We start from the raw sequence: 18,119 nt of genomic DNA, 5'->3' as shown, positions 1-18,119 counted from the left end.
TTGCATGGGTAGTTTCTCTTTACTTTGCATTTGTTTTCTAGTAATTCCCTTAGCTGAGTTCCATCAGAGCACAAAGAGAAGAAAAAATGTAATTCTTCTTATAAAGTTGGTTTGATTTAAATTGTTATAATGACTTGATTTACAAATGCTAAGTCCCAAAGTAGGAACTGGACGATGATGCCAGTGTAGGAGGACACGTACTGGCCGCAGGCCGGAGGGCCTGGCAGCGCGGGCAGTGGGCCGCGGCCGGCGAGAAGCCCGGGGAGGCCCCCGGACCCCGCTAAGAGGCAGACATGAGGCCGCCACCCGCCCACGGCACGGGTGCCATTCCTCGGGGACCGCGATCCCCGTGGGTCGCTGTGTGCCATCGGTGCCCCCGCCCTCCCCCTCCTTCCCACCCCGTCCGCCTGCCCCTCTTCCTGTCTATCAGCCGGACTCCGGAGCCCGGACTCCGGAGGGCCAAGCGCGCGGAGGACGGGAGCGGCCGGCCCGGCGCGCGAGGCCCGCGAGGCGGCGAGGGTGCGAGGGCAGGCGGGGCGCCAGGCCAGGGTGCCCGGCGGAGGGGGCGGCGCCCTCCGCGGCTCGGTGACTGCGCCGCTGCGCCCCCCGCTCGCCGGGCTCCCAGGATGCGCGGAGGCGGCAGCGATGGCGATGATGCCTCCAGCCCTGCATCATCCCGGGAGGCGCGCGGGGCTGGGGTCCGGGCTGCGAGATGGAGCGGGGGCTGCGCTGCGGCCACCGGGCAGGTGAGCGGCTGCAGGTCCCTGGAGGGGGCGACTGCACAGGACCGGCGGGTCGGGCTCCGGGGGCCGGCGGAGGAGCGAGGAGCGCGCTGCGCTGGTCCAGGCCGGGCCGCCGTGCACCTGCGGTCCTGGCACAGTCCGAGGGGCAGCGAGCTGCCCCTGCCCGGCAGGCTCCCGAGCCCGTGGCGCGTGGAACCCCTGCCCCCCAGCCCGTGGCCTGGCCGAGCCCTCCTCACCCCACCAACTCTCTCCCCACTCGTTTGCTAGCTTCCCTGGCCCGGCCTAGGCCCTCCTTACATTAGCCTTCCGCACCTTGGGAGCTCCTACCCATCGCCAGCCCCTGGCAGGGATCCACTCCCATCCCCAGACTGGGGGCTCCACAGCCCCCCTATTCCCTTCAGCCACTGACCTTCCCCCACCCCACCCGCTGCTCCAGCTTCAAGAGGTTCAGTTGGGGACAAAGAGCTTGGGCTCTGCCATCTGATAAACCCAGCTTGAATCTTAGTGACCTTGGGCAAGTCATCTAGCTCCCTGAGGTTTTCCGGATCAATACAAATACAGTGGAAATGATAATAATACAGAACTTTGCTCTCTGAGGGTCAGACTCTGAAAATGTCCTCAGGGAATGTAAGGCATCATGAGGGAAAAAATGAGTGGGGAGAATCCAGGTCATGAGTTGACTTCGGAAAGCACATATAAAATGTTTTAATATATATTAAAATAGTTAGCCCACTAAATTATCAGACTCTTCACACGTCTTAAGGAGAAATCATTGCCATTGGACGATAAATTGTCATTGACCATCATCTCTTGCTTACTAGTTTCTTTAGGATCCCTCCTCCTTAGTTGTAACAAGATGCATATGATATGAATTCAGTCCATGTTACTGTAGTTAATATTCCTGCTTAAGTTAGTGTTCCAACTTAAAATTTTTCTTGTTTTATGACTTTAATCACATCACCCTCCAGGACCTATTTATGGTTCCAGAGATAAAGAGTAGCTTGTATGCTTGCATTGAAAAAGAACATTGGTGACTTTGATTTAATATATTTAGGCATAGCAAATAGTCTTCATGTATCCCCATCCTCAAATCACTGAGTTTTATAGTTCTGCCTTCATGACTTTGTTCCAAATTGTGATCCCAGCCTCCTCTTTCTTATAGTCCCAAAGTTAGTACTAAGACCTGAAGGGTTTATTTCCCTCCATTTTCCTTTATTTCCTTTATTTTGTCTTCCAAAACCTTTACTTCTATTCTGTTTTTCCTCACTTTTCTCTACAGCCTCTGATTCCCAACTCCCCCCCCCCCCCACCAAATTATCCCAATAGGAGTGATTTATTATTACATTATACCAGAATCATAATTATCAACCTTGACAAAAAGATACACAGAAGTGTGTGTGTGTGTGTGTGTGTGTGTGTGTGTGTGTGTGTAAGAGAGAGAGAGAGAGAGAGAGAGAGAGAGAGAGAGTGTGTATTCAAATTTTGGGTTCCAAGAACTTTGAGTTGGGAAGAGATTGCAATACCTGCTTGATAGGATTAAACTGAGAATGAAATAAAGTTGGATAACTTATGTAAAGCTTCTAGTATACGTTCTTGGCATATAATAACCACCCAATAAATTATAGCTGCTGTAACCCTCTTCTGGTCTGGGGATCCTTCCCTTGATCCCTTTGCTGTTCCGTTTGGCACGATGGTGGACAGTGTGGGCTTTGGACAGTCACCGACTCCATTCACATCTGTGCTCTCCCGCTTTCCGTCAGGTGCTCTCTCTGACTCAGTTTCCTCAACCACCAAATGGGATACGTTATAGTAACTATCTCAGAGTCGTCGTGAGGATCCAGGAAGGTAAGAGCGTGGAGCACTGAGAACGGTGGCCGGCGCGTCATAAGCACTCAGTGAAGCTAACATACTAGTAACGATACTGATAATATTCCTGACCTACAATTCTCCATTATTATTTAATCTACTGAAAACATTATAACTGTACAAACAGTGAAATTTGCCCTCCATCATCTCCAAATCTTTTTTCCTCCTACCTCTTACCCTGACTAATGTTGGTGCCTCATGGTCTCATTTTCCTCTTGACGGCTCTGTGTCCGTATATCTCCTAGGATGGGGTCTTCATAACTTTCATCCTCTACTTCTTCACTATGACCCAGGAACTCTTAGCATCCTAATTCCAGATTCTTCATCCAACTAATTTCCCCAAACCAAACTCCTGCTCCTCTCTTCACCCCATTCATCTCCTACTTCCAAGGGGGAAAGCCTTCGGAAGGGGGAGGGGAGAGCTTACTGTAAACTTGAGTGTCACTACTCCTCCTGCCTCCTCCCTTTGGGCTTTCTCTTCTACTCCTCTTTTCATCCTCCAATCCTCCAATCCACAATTTAAAAAGTGCCCTGGCCGGTTTGGTTCAGCGGTTAGAGCGTCGGCCTGCGGTCCGGAGAGACCCGGGTTCGGTTCCCGCTAAGGGCACGTACCTCGGTTGCAGTTTGTCCCCGGCCCTGGTTGGGTCCTGCGGGTGGCAGCCACTCGATGTGTCCCTTTCACATCAATGTTTCTCTCTCTCTCTCTCTCTCCCTCCCTCTCTATCTGAACAAAATATTGAAAAATGTCCTCGGGTGAGGATAAAAAAAAACCAACAAAAAAACAATTTAAAAAGTAGCAATGGGGTATCTCTTTCACTACATAGGTATTAAAAAGTGTTCAGAGCCCTGGCCGGTTTGGATCAGTGGTTGGAGCATCGACCTGCGGACCAGAGAGTCCTGGGTTCGGTTCCTGCTAGGGGCGGATACCAAAAAAAAAAAAAAAAAGGTGTTCAGAAACAGAATACGATTAAGTGAAAACAAGCTATTGATTATTTTTAAAATTCTTATCATTAAGAAACAAAGGTCAGGATTGATATTATTCTCTCTCACTGAACTTTTATAAGGAAAGTACAGAAAAGTTGGTCTCACTTTCCAGTGGGGAAATTCATCATATTGTCATGATCTGCACCCACTGACTATTGAGACTATAGCTAAGGTTACCTTCTTCCTTCATGAAGGACACTAGTTAGTTATGTGTGTCTCCCCAGGACTGAAGTCTGTCTGATGCTCACTGGCACAGCCATACCTGTTGCTGAAATGCCAAGAGGCGTCTGTACCTTGGGTGGTCCATAGCTGCTTCTTGGAGTCCCCAGTAATCCCTCACTGACTTAGCCCCTTTCTCTGCACCCCCTGATCCAGCACCTAAAGGGTTAACCTCTGGCACAGCCGGAGGCCACAGGAACCTGGCTCCAGCTGGTGGTTAAATATTCTGAGCAGCACTCCCGGACCTCCCCAGTGCCATGGTAATTTCTAAAATGCTGGATGAAAGCGAATGCCGGCTGGTTGTCCAGAGTATTGCATCAGTCTCCAAGGAGCAACTTAGGCTGCCCCACTTGGAAGCATTTGGGGGAGCAGGGTGGGCACCAAGCCACTCAAGGCTTTGGGATTTGGGATAACAGAAGATTTGTGTGAGTGTACTTTAAATCTCCTTGCAAAATAGGGGCGGGGGAAAGGTTAAGAAAATAAAGCAACAAGAAGAAAAACAAGTTCTCTTAAAGTAGAGGCTGTGTCTTACTCATCTTTTTACCCACAGCACCTGGCATAACGCTGGGGTGTAGTATCACATAATAAAAGTAAATTGGGTGGATGAATGCATGAGTGGGTGAATGCAGGAGTGCACCCTGCTCCATCATGAAGATATTCTTGTTGGAGTAATGCTAACTCACATTTACGTCGCAGTTGAAAGTTTACAAAGTGGTGCTTTGCACCTTGTAAGTCTCAAATATAATTCCGATACCCTTCATTCCTTTCATTTTTCCCTCAAAGGTAGTCAGTCCTACACAGTTTTTTCCAAAGAAGGGTATGGAGTTGGCCAAGAAATCACAAGCAGGAAGAAGAAATGGTAAATAATGGCAAATAAAGGGTTCTTCTTAGGGGAACAGATAGGATTTGTGTGTGGTTTGTGGGAGTTACATGAAGGGCTACGGTACACTTCAGCAATCCCCTCTGCTTCTATTTTCGGCTCATGCTGTGTTTCTCTGCTGTCCTGCTGCAAAGTCCAACTCCCCTTCTCGGAGTCTGTCCGTCCCTACTCCCTGCCCCTCACCTTCTACCAGCTCACTCCTTCCCCTCACCAGAACTCCCTTCAGCCTCTCAGCCCCACCCCAGGCTGGATCCGTCCCCTCTCTTATTTCCTCAGCACCCGCTATCCTGATTTACCACTTCAGGCTGTAATTACATCGCTAGGCTGATCTCAACTAGACTGTGATCTCTGACCGAGAGGTTGTGTTTTTGTGTCTCCAGTGTCTGGCACGAGGGTGTTTCTAAAAGTAACATCTGGACACCCTTCGATCAGAATCTCCATGAGTGAGGCCCAGGACTCTACTTTTTTTTTTTTTCTTTCATCCTCACCTGAGGACATTTTTCCATTTTTTGTACAGATAGAGTGGGAGGAAGAGAGAGAGAGAGAGAGAAAAACATCGATGTGAAAGGGACACATCGAGTGGCTGCCACCCGCACGACCAACCAGGACCGGGGACAACCTGTAACCGAGGTACGTGCCCTCGGGAACCGAACCCGGGTCTCTCTGGACCGCAGGCCGATGCTCTAACCGCTGAGCCAAACCGGCCAGGGCCCAGGACTCCACTTTTTTAACCCGCTCTCGAGGTGATGCTTCAAACCGGTTTGAAAACCACTCTCACAAACCCTCAAACTAGCTGGCTGGCTGAATTTGGAGGTGTTTGTGTCTTTTTTATGTCGGGCTGTTTGTGCACTGGGTCAAAGCTGACACGTTCTAGTTCTTTTGTCAAAGATCATGAGCTCACTCTACTTGCTACCTTAATTCCTTTCTGTTTCAGGGTGTGCGTTTTCCTGTGTGGGCTTTTCTGCCTTGGGTCTCTTTTGTCACCTACAGCTCATCTGTGAGTTGAGGCCCTGACTCCCTCTCCCCAGAAGGACGAGACCTTTCTCTCTGAAGATGAACTCAACGGACCTCCTGCAGGATGCGCCCAACAGCACCTCGCTCCTCCCGCCCCACGCCCCGGGGGGCAACAGCACCGCTCTGCAGGAGGGTCTCCAGGGGCTGGTCCACACAGCCACTCTGGTGACCTGCACTTTTCTCCTCGCCGTCATCTTCTGCCTGGGCTCTTACGGCAACTTCATCGTCTTCTTGTCCTTCTTTGATCCAGCCTTCAGGAAATTCAGAACCAACTTCGATTTCATGGTCCTGAACCTGTCCTTCTGTGACCTCTTCATCTGCGGAGTGACAGCCCCCATGTTCACCTTCGTGTTATTCTTCAGCTCAGTCAGCAGCATACCGGATGCTTTCTGCTTCACCTTCCACCTCACCAGCTCCGGCTTCATCCTCATGTCCCTCAAGACGGTGGCAGTGATCGCCCTGCACCGGCTCCGCATGGTGCTCGGGAAGCAGCCGAACCGCACGGCCTCCTTTCCCTGCACCCTGCTCCTCACCCTGCTCCTCTGGGCCACCAGCTTTACCCTCGCCACCTTGGCCACCCTGAAGACCAGCAAGTCCCACCTCTGCCTTCCCATGTCCAGTCTGATTGCTGGAGAAGGAAAAGCTGTTCTGTCCCTCTACGTGGTGGACTTCACCTTTTGTGTTGCTGTGGTCTCTGTCTCCTACATCATGATTGCTCAGACCCTGCGGAAAAATGCCCAAGTCAGAAAATGCCCCCCAGTAATCACAGTTGATGCTTCCAGACCACAGCCTTTCATGGGGGCGCCTGTGCAGGGAGGTGGCGATCCCATCCAGTGCGCCATGCCAGCTCTGTACCGGAACCAGAATTACAACAAACTGCAGCACATTCAGACCCACGGGTACACCAAGAGTTCCAATCAGCTGCCAAGCCCTGCGGCCAGCCGCCTGCAGCTGGTGTCAGCTGTCAATCTCTCCACAGCCAAGGATTCCAAGGCGGTGGTCACCTGTGTGATCATTGTGCTGTCGGTCCTGGTGTGCTGTCTTCCGCTGGGGATTTCCTTGGTGCAGGTGGTTCTGTCCAGAAGCGGGAACTTCATCCTTTACCAGTTTGAACTGTTTGGATTCACCCTTATATTTTTTAAGTCAGGATTAAACCCTTTTATATACTCTCGGAACAGTGCAGGGCTGAGAAGGAAAGTGCTCTGGTGCCTCCACTACGTAGGCCTGGGTTTCCTCTGCTGCAAACAGAAGACCCGACTTCGAGCCATGGGCAAAGGGAACCTCGAAGTCAACAGAAACAAATCCTCTCATCACGAAACAAACTCTGCCTACATGTTGTCTCCAAAGCCCCAGAAGAAATTTGTGGACCAGGCTTGTGGCCCAAGTCACTCGAAGGAGAGTGTGGTCAGTCCCAAGATCTCCGCTGGACATCAACACTGTGGTCGGAGCAGCTCAACACCCATCAACACTCGGATGGAGCCGTACTACAGCATCTACAACAGCAGCCCCTCCCAGGAAGACAACATCCCGTGCAACTTGCAGCCAGTAAGCTCGCTTGGATTCGCCCATTCCTATATGGCCATGCATTATCACACCACTAATGATCTAAGGCAAGAATATGACAGCATGTCAGCCAAGCAGATTCCTGTCCCCTCTGTGTAGTCACGAAGGCTGGAGGATCTTGTGTAAACTGTTTTGGTTTCTGATGCTAATAGATTTTTTTTTTCCCACTTTTGTGAGACTAGTAGTAGATCAGAACTTAAAGATTCAACTAAACAGTGGGCAGTTATGATTTTCTTTTCTCTGAAGTATTGGCATCTATTGGTTTGCTTTGTGGTTTCTTGACATTTTAAGATTTAGTGTATAACAAAAACAAATTAACAAAACAATAAGTAAAAAAAAAAAGATTTAATGTAAAAGTTTACTATTTAGATTTTTATCCTGACCTGTATTTCAATCTTTTGTACTAAACTTTGAACTAGATCATGCTACTGTGTTAAAATAGAGAATGAATTGATTATGGTCCTTTGACTGGGTTAGAGGTCTTTGAGGTATATATGAACTGGAGATTTTAAAGAATGTGAAGGTATGATTTTTACTGAGGTGTTATTTTATTGAATGATAAATTTTGATTCTTTCAAGTGTTGAAATGGGGAAGAATACACTTTTTTGGTAGCAGACTTATTAGAATAAATACTATATTGTTAAAGCAGAATTGTTAAAGCTATAATTATTCTTACCAAAAAAATACATAGGTATTAGGCACTGTCCTAAGACAGTCAACCAAGACTATAGTATTATGATTATTACCATTTATTATTATAGACATTATTACTTTGTGTCAGTTGAGTAGCTATGTAGTTTTTTGTTTCGTTTGTAAAGAAAGATGTGTTTCCTTGGTAAACGTGAATCATTGTATTTCAGAACGAGCTTACCCAGAATGCTAGTGAAGGGGACTGCACTCTGGTGGAGGTGTGCTCTTCTGGCTCTTCCAGTGGAGGGGACGGCACTCTGGTGGAGGTGTGCTCTTCTGGGCTCTTCCAGTGGAGGGGAGTGCACTCTGGTGGAGGTGTGCTCTTCTGGGCTCTTCCAGTGGAGGGGACTGCACTCTGGTGGAGGTGTGCTCTTCTGGCTCTCCATTGGAGGGACGGCACTCTGGTGGGGTGTGCTCTTCTGGGCTCTCCAGTTGGAGGGGATTGCCACTCTGGTGGATGTGTGCTCTTCTGGGCTCTTCCAGTGGAGGGGACGGCACTCTGGTGGAGGTGTGCTCTTCTGGGCTCTTCCGGTGGAGGGGACGGCACTCTGGTGGAGGTGTGCTCTTCTGTGCTCTTCCAGTGGAGGGGAGTGCACTCTGGTGGAGGTGTGCTCTTCTGTGCTCTTCCAGTGGAGGGGACTGCACTCTGGTGGAGGTGCGCTCTTCTGGGCTCTTCCAGTGGAGGGGACTGCACTCTGGTGGAGGTGTGCTCTTCTGGGCTCTTCCGGGAGGGGAAGTGCACTCTGGTGGAAGGTGTGCTCTTCTGGGCTCTTCCAGTGGACGGGGAGCTGCACTGACTTGGGAGGTGTGCTCTTCTGGGCTCTTCCAGTGGAGGGGACGGCACTCTGGTGGAGGTGCGCTCTTCCGGGCTCTTCCAGTGGAGGGGACGGCACTCTGGTGGAGGTGTGCTCTTCTGGGTGTGTCGGTGCCAGATGTGTTCCTCTCAGTCAGGGTTGCACTGTGAGAAGCAATGGGATTGTTATGTGTTAGACGATCTTTATTATTGCTTAGGAAGGCGTAAGGGTGAGAATGAGAATTATTTTTTGTTTTTAATCCTCACCCGATGATATTTTTTCATTAATTTGTTTAGATAGAGTGGAAGGAAGGGAGGGAGGAGGGTGGGAGAGAGAGAGAGAAACATTGATGTGAGAGAGGCATATCAGTTGGTTGCCTCACATAAGACTGGGCCAAGGATTGAACCTGCAACCCAGGTACACGCACCTTTGACTGGGAATAAAACCCGAGACCCTTTGGTCTGAGGGCCGACGCTCCAACCGCTGAGCCAAACCGGCCAGGACTGGAAATGTTTCGATTTATGCTTTTCTTTTGTGAGACTAGGTTGTTAACCATCCGATGAAGAGTATCCAGGTAACTATTTAGAAATAATTTTTTTGGTCTTTATTTATATATTATTGTGGTAGAAAAATTCTTAAGTTCTATTTTTAAACCAAATGTTTTATTTCTCTCCTATTAATCTTAACCTAGAGATGAGCAGTAAGGAAAAATAGATTATTTCTATACCTAAAACTAATTTTATTATATGTGCTGTGAGCTCTAGCATAACAACTGTAAATTCATATTTTTATGTAAAAATATTTTTATTTACAGTTAGCATTTGAACTTGTTATAGTTTTGGAATTAGAACTGCTTAGACATCAGGTGAGCATCAAGATACAAAATCTGTCTTTGTAAATTGTTATATTCAAGATCAGTAATTGCAGATTGGAAGGCACTTTGCTCATGGGGATGAATGATACTCAGTTTATAGCATCCTCTCCCAGGCTGTTCCCACTGCAGAGGTCACGAGGGGCATGAAGAAGACCAGGTAGATACTCAGAACTCTGCTCACCTGCATCTAACAACTCTTACCTTTCAATATCAACCATTTATTTCTATTTCTGAGTTTGAAGGATGAGATATCTGTTTCTTTTTTTTTTTTTTTTTTTATCCTCACCTGAGGATACTTTTCCATTTTTTGTTCAGGTAGAGTGGGAGGGAGAGAGAGGAACAGAGAGAGAGAGAGAAACATCGACATGAAAGGAACACATCGAGTGGCTGCCACCCGCACGCCCGACCAGGGCCGGGGACAAACTGCAACCGAGGTACGTGCCCTTAGCGGGAACCGAACCCGGGTCTCTCTGGACCGCAGGCTGACGCTCCAACTGCTGAGCCAAACCGGCCAGGGCGATATATCTGTTTCTTTTAGGACTCTCTCCTTCCCTTCCTTCTCTCCCTTTCTTCCTTTACTTTTGCGATTCAATTTTATAATAGAAGAGAAACTATCCACTCATTTTTTTTTGGTAATTGAATGCTATTTTTGTAAGTCACTATGACTTGTTTCAATTGTGCTTTTATATTTTTAATATAACACTGTTCTCGTTTATTAATAGTCTCAAGAGATAGGTTAGTATATTATCTCTTTTTTAACAAAGAATTAAGATATCTCATATCCTCTCCCAAGATCATTTGAAGAACTGTGGCAATCTAGGAATTAGACTTTTGTCTAAAATCAGAGCCTGGTATTTATTCCAATAAGCCAGACAGCTTTATAATTAATAACATTAATTAAGAAGATATTTCACACTTTGAAAGGTATGTATCTCTTTTTTGACCAGGCATTTCAGATGTGAGTCAATAAGAGACTTTTTAAAAAGTAATTTCTATTTGTAAAATTAAAGATGACAGGTTTCCTGTGTGACCTTGAGATGACTTAACTCATTTTGGGGAGGCACGAATTATAGCATGTGGATGTGAGGCCCTCAGTCTCTTTATGCTCATCAATGAATTATTGATTTAATTTGCATGAAATACATAGTGGGCTACATTCTTAGCCCACTTCCATATCTATATCTATATGTAGGTATAGATGTATAATTTCTCTCTTCATAAGGGCTAAACTGAGAACTAAAAGTAATGAGAATTCAGTTGAATATGACTATCAGGGTATATCAATTAGTTCTCTTGATGCTTTACCGTGATGCAAACTATGTGTGTATTTCAAGCATTTTATAATTGTTCTGAACTTAACTATTAAGGCCAGGTTTGTATTTCTGATGCTTTTAATGTTCTTTTAAAATAATGTTTGGAAAATAAAAATATTGAAAATTCTAACATTGCTGAATATCAGATTGCAATACTATGACTTTCCTGTCCATTTACAAACGATCGGAGAAGAGCAGTAATCATTACTGCACAACGGGTGGCAATGTATTGAAGCTCAGAGAGAGTTATTTCCTTAAGAGATGAAATAATTTCGTTGACCACATTCTGTAGCATGCATGAATGCTCAGGCTAAGAATAACTCCAAAGGTTAATTATTTATTAGACTAATTTTCTCACCTGGCAGGATAAGTCCTGATGAAACATTTCGGAAACTTCTTTAAAACAAGATTAAAATCTGGAAAAAGATACAGAGTTCTAGAATTTTTAGCTTATCAATGATAGTTTGGTTTTAAGAGTCAGAAAATATTAATTTAAGCAGCAAAGTATTGACTAGAGGAGATTAGATGTCTACCAAATGGCTAGAAGTTCAGGGCTCTGTGACAGGTGTCCAGGAAAGATTCCAAGGTAAACACTACCCTGACCCGCTAGAGAGCTGCCACTTTTGCTACAAGGAGGAAGGAAGTCGGGAGGCCTCCTCGGACTTTCCACCTCAAGGCACCCTGTTGAAGCAGCCATCCAGAGACCAGGAGCCTGCGCCACCGCCGCCACCTCCGCAGCTAACCCCCTGGACACCTCCGGAGCCAGAGGCCAAACACCACAGCCCGGCTGCAGAGAAAAGTCTGGCACCGTGCACTTAGTTGGTGGAACCAACTTGCCTTTAAAACCCTACCTTCCGCCTTGGCCAGTTTGGCTCACTGCTTAGAGTGTTGGCTCGCAGACTGAAGGATCATGGGTTTGATTCCTGGTCAAGGGCAGGTACCTGATCCCAGCACCTGTTGTTTCACATTGATGTTTCTTTCTCTCTCTCTCCCTCCCACTCTAAAAAAATAAATAAATAAAATAATCAGTAGAACCTGGCCTGTGTGGCTCAGTGGTTGAGCATTGATCCATGTACCAAGGGGTCACTGGTTGGATTCCCAGTCAGGGCACATGCCCGGCGTTGTGGGCCAAATCCCCACTGTGGGGCATGCAGGAGGCGGCCCACCTATGTCTCTCTCATCGATGTTTCCATCTCTCTCTCCCTTTCTCTCTCTCTAAAATCAATAATAATAAAAAAAAAATAAATCTCATTAAAAAAAAAAAAACAATGGAAAAATATCTTCCGGTGAGGACTGACAAAAAACTAACTAAATAAAACCCAACCTTCCTGTAAATCTGGGAACTATAGTTATACCGAAAAGGTAAACCATAAGGAGGTTTGGATATTGAGTTTCAGTTTTCTCTGTCCACAGTGGGCCACCTCTTTGGTTCACAACATTTGTACCTACACCTGTAGCCATTCTTCCAACAGCAGCAACACCCTTCTCCCACTTGGAATAACGCAGCATCTCTCAATTAAACAGAAACATGCTTCCTCTCCTCCAGCCTGGCTGCTTTGATTATTTTCTCTATCTTTGGTTCTGTAGTTTTAATATCATGTGCATCTTTTTATTTATCTTGGAATTTTTTTTGGACTCCTTGAATCTATGTCCTGGTGTCTTTAATCAATTCAGGACAATTATCTTTTCAAGTATTGTCTCTGTCCCATTTTCTCTATTTTTTTTTTTTTAACCTTGGCTTTTATTTTTTCCTATGTTTTTATTTCTTTGTTGCACAGTCATGTACTGCATAACAAAAATTATAACGGAGCTGAAAATGTCCTAGTGATGCAGCCACCACGTCAGGGCGTTTGTGGTGCTGCCGTGTAAACAAACCTCCTGCACCACCAGGCTTGTAAAAATACAGCCCCTGCAGTTAGTACAGTTCGGAGCACTTGGTACTGATAGCAAATGGTGATGTTACTGGCTTATGTATTTACTACGCTTTGACTCGTTATCTGACAGAGTGTACTCTTTCTACTTATGAAAAACGTTTGCTGCAAAATAGTATGCCGGGTTAGGTCTGTCTCCTACATCGTGTGTTCACTGTGTCTTCTGACGGCATCGCTTTCTCCTGTGCTTGATTTAATCTCCTGGTATTTTGTTCCCCACAGCCCCTCAGGGTGCAAACGCCACTGCTAATGTTACCAGGGAGAGGCCACCTCCAGTGATTGACCTGGAAACAAGGAGCCGAGATTCCGGACTCGGAGGGTGGGCCGCCGGTCAGCCTGTCCCATCCCGCCACAGCTGTGACTCTGAAGAACAGGGGCCGCGACAGAGCTGTCAAAGGGTCTGCTTCCCCGACGGCAACAAGACAAACACAAATTCGGAAGGGCCTACTGAGGCAGAGAGGAGTTCCAGGGACCAGAAGTGTATCCCTGTCAGCATCGCGACGGTCACGGCCAAAGCAAGTTGGTTTGCCGGCTTGAAAGAAGAGGCTGGACCAACGACCGTGTTGAATTTACTGCTAGTTCTGGGTGGTTTACGCGAATCAAGACGTGTCCTTCATTACATAATGCGAAGGGGAGAGGCGAGTCTGCAAGTGCTGGTGTGGAGGCAGCTGAGACAGTCTTGGAAATTCTAGATAAGCTGACTGTGGAGGAAAATTATTTGCCAGAGCAAATATTCAGCATGGATGAAACCTCCCTATTCTGGAAACAGATGCCGGAAGGGATGGCCAAATCAGTGCCAGGCTGCAAGGCTTTCAAGGATAGGATAACAGTCTTGCGTGAGGGCAGCATTGCAGGCTACAGATGGAAACCCTTTGTGATCTGGCACAGTGAGAACCCAGGGCCTTCAAGCACACCAGTAAGCACACACTGCCAGGGTAACACAAGAGCAGTAAGAAGTCAGGGAGGACCCCGCTCCTCTTCCCGGGTGCCCTCCTGAATTGCTGTGCCAGTGAAATGGAGTATTGTTTGGAGAAGGATGTATCTTATAAGATTTTGCTTATTGTTGGTAATGCTCCCAGACATCTTTCTTATAGTGGTGTGTTTCATCCCATTGTCACAGTGGTGTTTCCTTCTCCAAACACCATCTCTTTGATGCGACCAATGGGTCAAGGAGTTACAGCAGCTTTTAAAGCCTGCTACCTAAAGAGGACCTTTACCCCTTTACCCAGGCTGTTGCTGCACCCGAGGAAGACACCGATGCAATTACATGTTTGCATCAAGATCATTGAGTGGGTTTGGGGCAATGTCACCAGGGAGGATATGAAAGGCGTCTGGAAAAAGGCACTCAAGAGTTTCATCCCCGACTTTAAAGAATTTGCCAAGGATGAGGAGGTGGCAAAAATCAATGAGGCTGTGGTTGAGATGGCAAACAAGGCAGATGACTTTAATCTGGGTGTGGACGAGGATGACATTGAGGGGTTCCGGAGGTGGTCCCGAGTAACTGACTAGGGAGGAGTTGTTGCAACTGGAAAAGGAACACATAGCTGAAGGAGAAGCAAGAGAAAAGGAAACTTTAGAAGAAAAAGAAGAACGCTTGCACCCCCAAAACAATTCACAGTGAAGAGAAGCTTTGCAGACCTCAACAAGCTCCTTGAAAAGTTTGAAAACACGACCCCCCAACACCAAAAGATTTTCATTAATAGAATTAATAAAATGTTCATGGTGCATTGTCTGCTTACAAGCAAATTTGTGATGAAAATAAGGAACACCAAGCAAACCATCATGGACATACTTCTAAAAATATACCACCTCCTTAAGAAGAGCCTCAGGCAGGTCCTTCAGGAGGTATTCTAGAAGAAGGCATTTGCTATAGAAGATGACAGTTCCATGTTGTTATTGCCCCTGATGACCTTCTAATGGGCCAAGGTATGGAGGTGGAAGACAGCGATATTGATGAGCCAGACCCTGGGTAGGCCTAGGCTAAGGTGTGTGTTTCTCAGTTTTTAATTTAAAAAGTTTAGAAAAGAAAAAGAAAAAATCATATTGAATAAGGATATAAAGGAAGAAAATATTAAAATATTTGTGTATAGCTGTACAATGTGTTTATTTATTTATTTTTATTTTATAGAGAGAGGAAGGGAGAGGGAGAGAGACAGAAACATCAATGAGAGAGAACATTGATTGGCTGCCTCCTGCATGCCCTACATTGGCGATTGGACCCACAACCTGGGCATGTACCCTGACCCAGAATCGAACCAGCGACCTCTTGTTGCATGGTCGACGCTCAACCACTGAGCCGCACTGGCTGAGCTGTACAATGTGTTTGTATTTTAAACAAAGTGTTATTACAAAATTTTTTTAAGTTTCCAAAGTAAAAACGTTACCAGTAAGCTAAGGTTCATTTATTATTGGAAAAATAAAAAAATAAAAAAAAACACTTATAGAGTAGCTAGGTACAGTGTTTATAAAGTCTGTAGTTGTGTACAGTACTGTCCTAGGCTCCCATATTCACTCACCACTTGCTCCCCCAGGGCACCTTCCAGTCCCACAAGCTCCATGCACGGTCAGGGCCCTGCGCGGGTGTGCCACTTTTAATGTTTTATAACCTTTTTTTACTGTACCTTTCTAGGTTTAGATCCACAAGTACTTATTGTTGTGTTACAATCGCCTACAGTATTCAGTACAGTAGCATGCTGTACAGGTTCATAGCCTAGGACTAGTAGGCTACAATACAGCCGAGGTGTGCAGTACACAATACCATCTAGGTTTGTATAAGTTCACTCCATGGTGTTTGCAATGACGAAATCGCCTGATGACACATTTCTCAGAACATGTGTCTCCCTGTCATTAAGCAACACATGACTATTCTGCATAACTTCTTCCAATTTATCTTCATGTTCATGAGTTCTCTCCTTGCCTAATCTGTTAGAATTGATCATCAACTCTCTAATTTTAGCTACTAATGCTATATTTTTAGTTTCAAGAAATTTTGTTTACTCATTAAAAAACCCTGTTACATAGTATTTTTAGAGTTTCCAGTTTCTACATATAATTAAAAGTAAATCATTTTTTTTTTTTTTTTTATCCTCACCGGAGGACATTTTTCCATTTTTTGTTCAGGTAGAGTGGAAGGGAGAGAGAGGAACAGAGAGAGAGAGAGAGAAACATCGATGTGAAAGGGACACATCGAGTGGCTGCCACCCGCACAACCGACCAGGGCCGGGGACAAACCGCAACCGAGGTACATGCCCTTAGCGGGAACCGAACCCGGGTCTCTCAGGACCGCAGGCCAACGCTCTAACCGCTGAGCCAAACCGGCCAGGGCAAAAGTAAATCATTTTTTATCTTTTATTTTTGTTATTATTATTTTTTTATTCTCACCCGAGGGCAGGGCAAAAGTGAATCATTTTTTTCAACAGAGTAGGGATAGTTCTCTAACTTTGACAATTTCAATATTTTATTTTATTATTTTTTATATTTTATTTTTTTAATAGGCCTCTTGTCTATTACTTTTGTTGGTGCCTTGTTTCTTTCCTTCATGTTTTATTTTTACTGTGAGCTGCTAATTTTCCTTGAAACATTTTCTATGGAAATTTCTCCAGAGAAGTTTCGCATCTACTTCTTCCTCCCAGGCATCTAAGTGTATCACCAGTCCAAGGCTGCTTTAAGCCGAACGTGAAGCATTCCGGAACCGCCTAGGTGGCATGAGGGATGCTGATCTAAGGAAGTAAGCTTGTGGCTACAACCTATAATAGACGTTTTTAGTTTTCCATTTCCCTGTTAACTTCCAAGACAACTTTTCTTGAGGTCCTCTGGCAATGGAGTATATTAAAATGGGGTACATTTTCTTTTCTTTATTCTTAATCTGAGGATGTAGATCTTTGGGGGTTCCCAGTTTTATGGACAATAGATGTCCTTTAAGAGGGGATGGAGGTCATAAAACTGAAGCTCAATTTTTCTAGGTTTGGTAAATGACTTCAGAGCAAAAGTATCTACCATCCTTCACTTACCTCTTACGTGTCTTTATTTTCTCTTATATTTTTGCCTTGTAATCTCTTACTTTCTTATTGGCTCTTTGGTGCTTTCTAGGAGCCTGTTGGAGGGGGTTCTGAGGTTGAAATGTTTATTGTTAACTGAGTCAAAGCATTGTTATTACTATCAACCTCCCACCCAAACTGCTCTATTTAATAGTAATAATATCTACATTTACTTTATTTTTTATTGATTTTTAAAAATCCTCACCTAAGGATATGTTTTTATTGATTTTATTTACTTATTTATTTAGAGAGAAACATCTGTGTGATATAGAAAAGTCAATTGGTGGCCTCCTGTATTCACCTGGGTGGAACCCACAACCCAGGTATGTGCCCGGGAGCTGAACCTGAAATCTTTTGGTGTACAGGATGACACTCCAACTGGGCCACCCAGCCAGGGCTCAAACTGGGTTTTAATGTCTACTCAGAGACAGAAGTTGAAGCCTTGGCTTTATTCCCAGGATGATGATCAGCAGGACTCTAGTGAAAGGGGACCTGGGTCATGATTTAGGACCACAAGGCCTGTTCTGTTCACTCAGGTAGGGCAGCTTTTCCCAAGGGACCGCCTGTCTGCCCAGGAGCTGCCAGCCAACCTGCATTCGTTCTCACTGGCATCCCTGGCTCATTATGCAGCCTGAGGACACTGGACATGAAGGTACACTCTTCAGCAAACACACAGGAATTAAAGGAGAAAAGGGGTAATTGGTTCTTTCAGGGAGAGAAGGGAGGATACCAATTAAAGTGTATGGCAATTTGAACGAAGGTGCAGATTTCGTGACATTTTGCTTTCCGTAAGCGAAAAGTTAACAGGCTATCGCTTTAGGTCCAGTACCTTTGATATATATATATTTTTAATCCTCACCCAAGGATATTTTTCCATTTATCTTCAGATAGAGTGGGAGGGAGAGAGGGAGAGAACGGGAGAGAGTAAAATCAACGTGAGCGGGGCACATCGACTGGCTGCTTCCCTTATGACCCTGACCAGGGCCAGGGACAAACTGCAACTGGGGTACATGCCCTTGGCTGGAATCGAACCCATGACTCATTGGTCTGTGGGCTGACGCTCTACTGCTGAGCCAAACTGGCCAGGGCCCAGTATCTTTGATATTAATTTTATCAAAGTAAAGATGTCACTCCACTGCTTATGGAGAAATTAGTGAATTTTCCTTCCTCTAGCTCGATAAACAGATAATTCTGCTTTTTGAAAACTACA

At 45.7% G+C, this 18,119-nt stretch overlaps 1 protein-coding gene across 1 annotated transcript; it reads left to right on the top strand.

Moving 5' to 3' along the window:
• Positions 1 to 649: 649 nt before the first annotated feature.
• On the top strand, positions 650 to 8,316 carry GPR75 (G protein-coupled receptor 75). Its single transcript, XM_036262147.1, has 2 exons — positions 650 to 746; positions 5,683 to 8,316. Exon 2 carries the CDS (start codon positions 5,746 to 5,748, stop codon positions 7,366 to 7,368), a length of 1,623 nt encoding a protein of 540 aa, XP_036118040.1. The 5' UTR covers positions 650 to 746; positions 5,683 to 5,745; the 3' UTR covers positions 7,369 to 8,316.
• The last annotated feature ends 9,803 nt before the right edge of the window (positions 8,317 to 18,119 follow it).

This window comes from Molossus molossus, unplaced genomic scaffold, assembly GCF_014108415.1.
Source record: "Molossus molossus isolate mMolMol1 unplaced genomic scaffold, mMolMol1.p scaffold_m16_p_15, whole genome shotgun sequence".
Lineage (NCBI taxonomy): Eukaryota > Metazoa > Chordata > Mammalia > Chiroptera > Molossidae > Molossus > Molossus molossus.
This window is presented reverse-complemented; position numbering and strand designations above follow the sequence as displayed.

Excerpts from the sequence above, each read along its gene's own strand:
- GPR75 (XM_036262147.1), top strand. The coding sequence starts at position 5,746 with ATGAACTCAACGGACCTCCTGCAGGATGCGCCCAACAGCACCTCGCTC.